Below are 6,083 nucleotides of genomic sequence, written 5' to 3' on the forward strand. Positions count from 1 at the left end.
TCCGGTCAGTTTCCAGCGAATTCGTCGGGACATCACCGGAAGCTGCACGGGTTTCCAAAAAGCTAATGCGTGGACATGGCATGTGATAGGTGGTGCGTAGGTGTTTTACTATCACCGCATGGAGGTTTCACGTCATACAAAAATACGCCCCATTTAGCTAAAAATGAAAAAATGGTTGCCCGTGGGTCGGATTAGAAATCCGCGCCCGGGGTCTTGCTTCCCATCCTAGGGCCCACACACGTGCCAAATATGATCTCGTTTCGGCAAACTATGCCATGCCGAAGCCGTTTCCCACCTCATTCCCCCTGAAATCCATAAAACTCCGGACGTGATAGCCCTTTTCGTGAAGGGTTTTTCAAAACAATTGCCGTATCCCAATTTTGACAAACGGAATAGTTACTATGACATATAAAATGACGTCACGCGGCTTCGTGGGATTTTTTGACTTCGTTCAAATTGTCATCTGGCCAAAATAGGACCATCGGGACATGCGGTATCGCCGTACCGGGCGTGCGGGTGCACCCACTCGCGAACAAATTAAACGGACAAAAATTTATATGACGCCCCTGATTCCTAACTGAATTCTTTTGTTGTCAGGATTAATTTCTCCATTGAAGGATTAGTTTCTGTACCCAAGGATTCAAAAGGTAATTTGTTGGAATCATGAAAGAATCATCAAATGATGTTGTATCAGTTCACTGTATGACCTTAGTCACCTTTGATGCTACAGATCAAAACAACTGCAGGCCTGGGGATCAAGTGTTTCTCCAGCTTCAGCTACGTCGTACTGCATAACTTGCCTGCCCTTTCTTTTGTCTGGTTCTTACATGTCAGATATGAATTTCCTCTTGGTTTCCTTTCTTTTCTGGGAGATCCTTCGATCTCGACCACCAGGTCAGGAGCAGCAGGAAAGAAGTCTACATAACCCCCTCAGGTTTGAGGTTTAGGACGGTTAACCCCCTCAGGTTTCAAGTGGAACACATAACCCCCTCAGGTTTCAATTACCGGCTAATTAACCCCCTGAGGCTGGTGATGGCTGTTTTGGATGATGTGGACAGTGGTTTTGAGCCAGGTAAGCAATTACGTGGACAGTGGAACACTTAACCCCAGGTTTCGTTCCTTCTTTGCAGTGCAGATGCAAGGCGAGCGAGCAGGGCAGAGCAGAGAGCAGGACAGGCACTCCTCGTTGGGCCGCTGCAGCACCGCCCCGCAGGCGTGCGCTACCGTCGCCACCCCGAGGCACCGCTGCAGCACTGCCATGGGCTGCTTCACCTGCAGCTGTGTCTCCACCTCGAACTGGCAGGGACGACGCTCGCCGTTGAGCCACCGCGGTGCGCCATCCCAGTCGTGCAGCCGAGTCATGGGGTCGAGCATGTCGCACACGGCGCGGAGGGTGTCGTCGGGGCGGAGGAAGCTGGATGGGTCGCAAACGGGGCGCACCTCGTTGGATTTCCAGGGCAGTTGCTGAATCTCGCATTCTCGCCCCCTGCCCTCTGCCCCTCTGAATCTTGGGCTTCACACGGTCAGGGATGGCCGGCCATGAAGAAGAAGAAACAAAAAAAAAAATAGAAATTTAGAACTGAAGACTGCATCTAGTATGTCATACAACTATGTGATGCAGGCTGCTCTAATGTCCAGAGAGCATGCTACAATTTTAGAGAAGAAGAGGGGAATTTCAGAACTGAAGTTGCAGTTTCATGTTTGGAATTAGAGGATGCCGTGTAAGTTCAGAGAAGAGAAGAATCAAAGGTTGAAGAGTAGATTCAAAGTTGTATTGTCTGTAATGTACTGAATCAATGTGGTGTTTTTATGGATGTCTAATGTACTGAATCAATGCGGTATTCTATGGATGTCTAATGCTTGTAATGTGCTCAATGTTCTTGTGTCCAGGGCAGCTGCTGAACCAAATAGAATAATGTTCCCATGTAAAGCCAGGCCTACAATTTCACACTGACTTCTAGTTCTAGTCCAGAATACTAATGCTTGTGCAGTAATGGGATGTAAACAATCTGTTGTCGAGCTAACTCCAAGTCTTCAACCAACAAGTGAAAAGTTTCTGAATTAGTTTTACACTCAATGTGATTTCCCGAACACTAAGTGAAAAGTGAAAATTATACTACAACTTGTGTCAAGCTGAGGTCATAGACTTCAGTACTGTTTTCGTAAGAAAAAGGCATCAATTTCACAAACTAATCATAGAAATCGGCAAGCACAGACATCATAATTTCAGCAGCGGCAAGGCCTAGTACCGTGATCGAGCAGCATGTCGATGACCTTGGCGTTGCCACTGTTGGCGAAAGAAGTCTAGATAACCCCAAATCCAATCCAATCCTCCGATTTTCATATCCAAGTCAACCCGTCCTCGAGCCCATCCTCTTCCAATCTGTCCTCGAGTCCTCTCCACATAAAGAGCGAAAGGGGTAGCTGTTTTAAGGAGGAAGGAGCGCGAACCACTGATTGGAGGACCGCCAACGAATCGTCTAATTCAGCTGCCGGTCATGAAGAGATGATCGGATCGGCGCGGGAGAGAGAGGAGGGGAGTGGAAGAACAGAGACAAACGGAGCAGCTTGACCATGGCCAGGTGCCAGCTTCCCAAAAGCGTTGCCTACACGTGGACCAAAACCGCTCTCTAAAACAGCCATTAGCCTCAAAAACCGCTTGGAGGGGGTAATTTAACCGGTAAGTCATACTTGAGGGGGTCATGTGCTCCACTTTAAACCTGAGGGGGTTAAACGTCCCAAACCTCAAACCTGAGGGGGTTATGTAGACTTCTTTCGGAGCAGCAGGGAAGCAAAGGTGGAGTTAGTGGATGAGGTGTGCCTAAGGTGGTTTCTCGCCGGAGGAAATGATCGTTTGCTGGGCTTTCCCCCCGTAGGCGTCATATGTAGTGGGCTTTTTTAAGTTGTTAATGGCCTGTCATATCATACTGTTTACTCAAGGGAAACCAGCCCAAACTGAAACAAGAGTCAAAACTCAACAGCCGGAACTGAGTTTTTGTGGGCTCAGGGAAGAGGAACTGAGGATCCAAAAATGTGACTGTTGATACAAACTGAAAACAGACAGTTTTCTCAATTTTACAGATTGTATTGATTCTTACAGCTGTCAACATTCTATTGGTCTTAAAAATCTGTCTGTTTTTGAATTGCAAAACAGCCATCTGTTCACTAGTCACTCCCAAACACTAATACCTACCTTTCATTTGAATGAAAATCAGATTGCACTTTTAGGACCTATTGCCTAAATTATAGCCGTTCTTTTCTCAATCGTGTAAACGAACCTTGTGAAAGTACCGTTATCTCGAGCCACATCACACCGTACAAAAACTGGGTGTAGAAAAGATGGTCAAGGATAAATCGGACAGACAGCGGAAATAGCACACTAGATATGGAATCGTCCAACTTTATTCATTAATTAATTATTTGATGATCCTAAAAATAGAGAAGTTGGAATGCCTGCAATAGCATGACAATCAATGTTGGACTCTAGACGATGGCCTCAAATCACTCGAAATCTATCACTGTGGATTGGGTGGCCTAGAGTTGGCCGCGCTGACCCTGGATCCCCATTCCAGGAGCTCCTTGCTGGTGTCGTCCTTGTGCGCGATCACCTCGATGAAGCACAGGCAGTCCTGCTTCTCCCCCGTCGCCGTCTCTATCGCCGCCGTCAGCTCCTCCTCACAAGTCACCTGCATACATACAAGTTTCAGTCATCGATATTTTTCATCAGCTTGCTAGTTTCCGGCTCATGCAAAGGAGGAATAGAGTCATTCTTCTTGAAGCTACGTACCTTAGCTGTCCAGCACTTGCCCTCTCCGTTGTGGATGGCGTCGACGAGGCCGGTGTAGTTCCAGTTCTTGATGACGTTGTAGGGCCCGTCGTGGATCTCCACCTCAATGGTGTACCCTCCATTGTTGATGAGGAAGATGATGCTGTTCTGCTCACAGCGCAGCATGGTCGACACGTCCTGGGCAGTCACCTGGAAGCTGCCGTCGCCGATGCAGGCGATGACGCGCTTGTCCTTGGAGCCCTGGGCGTACCCGAGCAGCGCTCCGACCGACCACCCGATGGAGCCGTACTGCATCTGGAACTCGTACCTGGACGCACGGACAACCAAGCTGCATGCTTGTAATATAATTCAGCAACGGAGATGTGCAAGGCGTAGAATGTGGGTTGCTTACCCGCAGCCGTCGGGCAGCTTGAGCTTCTGGCAGTTGAACCACGAGTCACCGGTCTCGGCAATGACGGCGCTGTCGCCGGTGAGCATCTTCTGGACGTGCTTGAAGAGCACGTTCACGCGCAGGGGCTCCCCGGGCTCGCTCGCCGGCGGCTCGCCGTCCGGCACGAAGATCCTCTTGTAGTTCTCGTAGGCCGTCGTGTTCTTCGTCACCCTCTGGGCCAGCGCAGACAGGAAGTCCTTCATCATGATGCAGCCGAAGGCCGGGCCGTTGCCGACGGTGACGCGGTCGGGCTGCACGATCACCGCCTTCTCCTTCTTGAGCAGGAAGGAGTACCCCACGGAGCTGTAGTCGTTGAAGATGGGGCCGGCGAAGAGGTAGGCGTCCGCCGACTCGACGATCTCGGCGCAGAACGCCGTGCTCACCGCGCCCCAGTAGGTGCCGAGGAAGCGCGGCAGCGTCTCCGCCACCATCCCCTTGGCCGACGGCATGGTCGCCACGGCGTACCCGCTCGCGTCCGCCAGCTCCGCGAACGCCGCGGCCGCCTTGGCCACACGCAGCTTCGGGCCGGCCACCATCACCGGCTTCACCGACTTGTCCAGGAACTGCACGGTGGCCTCCACCGCCGCCTCGAGTCCCATCTGGTTGCTCATCCTGCAGTTACACCATTCTTCAGCCAATTGATTGGCACGTGCAGGCATGCAGCTCATGATCAACCATGACACGTATACCAAGAAAAGAAAAAACAGAAAGAAGAACGTAATAATGACCTTGGGGAGAGGAAGTAGGGGACGGGGTCGCGGCTGAAGGTGGGGTGGGAGACGCCGGGGAGGTTGCAGCTGACACTGATGTACACCGGCTTGCTCTCCTTGAGCGCGGTGGAGATGGCCTTGTCGATCTGCTCGTGCGCGTCGTCGAGGTTGTTGACGACGGCCTGGTAGCACGTCACGGTCTGGAAGGCGCGGAGCTCCTGGGTGAAGTCCGGCAGGCCGATGGTGTGGTGGAGGATGCGGTTGGTGCCGTAGTCGTTGGAGTTGGGTCCTCCGACAATGCAGATCAGCGGCAGGTTCTCGCTGTACGCGCCGGCGATGGCGTTGAGCACGCTGAGCCCCCCGACGGTGAAGGTGACGGCGCAGGCGCCCACGCCCTTGGCGCGCGCGTACCCGTCGGCGGCGTAGCCGGCGTTGAGCTCGTTGCAGCAGCCGATGAGGCGGAGGCCGGGCTCGGCGATGAGGTGGTCGAGGAGGGTCAGGTTGAAGTCGCCCGGCACGGCGAACACGTCGCTCACGCCCACCTGCACCAGGCGGCGCGCGAGGTGGCGGCCCATGGTGGCCTCGGCGGAGGACGCGTGAGAGGACGAGGCGGCGAAGGTGGCGGGGCAGGCCAATGCGCCGCTGGGCGCCGCCTTGGGCCCGTCCACGGCTCCGATGCCCGTGTCCATGGTTGATGGAGAACTCGAGATCCGACACACGTACGTACCTGAGGAAGAAGAAAGAGAGATTTCTTGGGGTGGTTTGACCGGTGCTGGTCGTCGCTACTTATACGCCGAGAGAATCAAGGGCGGCAAGTAATTACCGTTGGTTTATTTTTAGGGCCAACCAAAAAGATCCAGGAAAATAAAATAGAGGCAGCGATGGGATACACGTATACCTGCTGGGTCTCTGGATTGTGGGGCAGGGATCCGCCCGGGCCTACTAGTCAGTTGGTGCCGCATGTTAAAGAGGCATTGTTTATTTCAAATCGGGTGCGATTAATTGCGACCAATTCGGTTTGGAGAGCAAGTCACGAATTTCTTACCGTCCAAGGTGAGCATTTCTTGTTAACAAAATACGTACAAGGTTTTTTTTTTCTTTTAAATTGCTCAAACGATCCTTTTTTTCCTGTTTATACAAGCCCAATACGATATGC

General features: G+C 52.1%; 1 protein-coding gene across 1 annotated transcript; it reads right to left on the reverse strand.

Moving 5' to 3' along the window:
• Nucleotides 1-3,515: 3,515 nt before the first annotated feature.
• On the reverse strand, nucleotides 3,516-5,616 carry LOC124678878 (pyruvate decarboxylase 2-like). Its single transcript, XM_047214733.1, has 4 exons — nucleotides 4,946-5,616; nucleotides 4,179-4,829; nucleotides 3,788-4,094; nucleotides 3,516-3,686 (listed from the first exon to the last, which is right to left on the reverse strand). Exons 1-4 carry the CDS (start codon nucleotides 5,614-5,616, stop codon nucleotides 3,516-3,518), a joined length of 1,800 nt encoding a protein of 599 aa, XP_047070689.1.
• Nucleotides 5,617-6,083: the final 467 nt, after the last annotated feature.

The sequence above is a fragment of the Lolium rigidum genome, chromosome 7 (genome assembly GCF_022539505.1).
Source record: "Lolium rigidum isolate FL_2022 chromosome 7, APGP_CSIRO_Lrig_0.1, whole genome shotgun sequence".
In the NCBI taxonomy this organism is placed as follows: Eukaryota; Viridiplantae; Streptophyta; class Magnoliopsida; order Poales; family Poaceae; genus Lolium; species Lolium rigidum.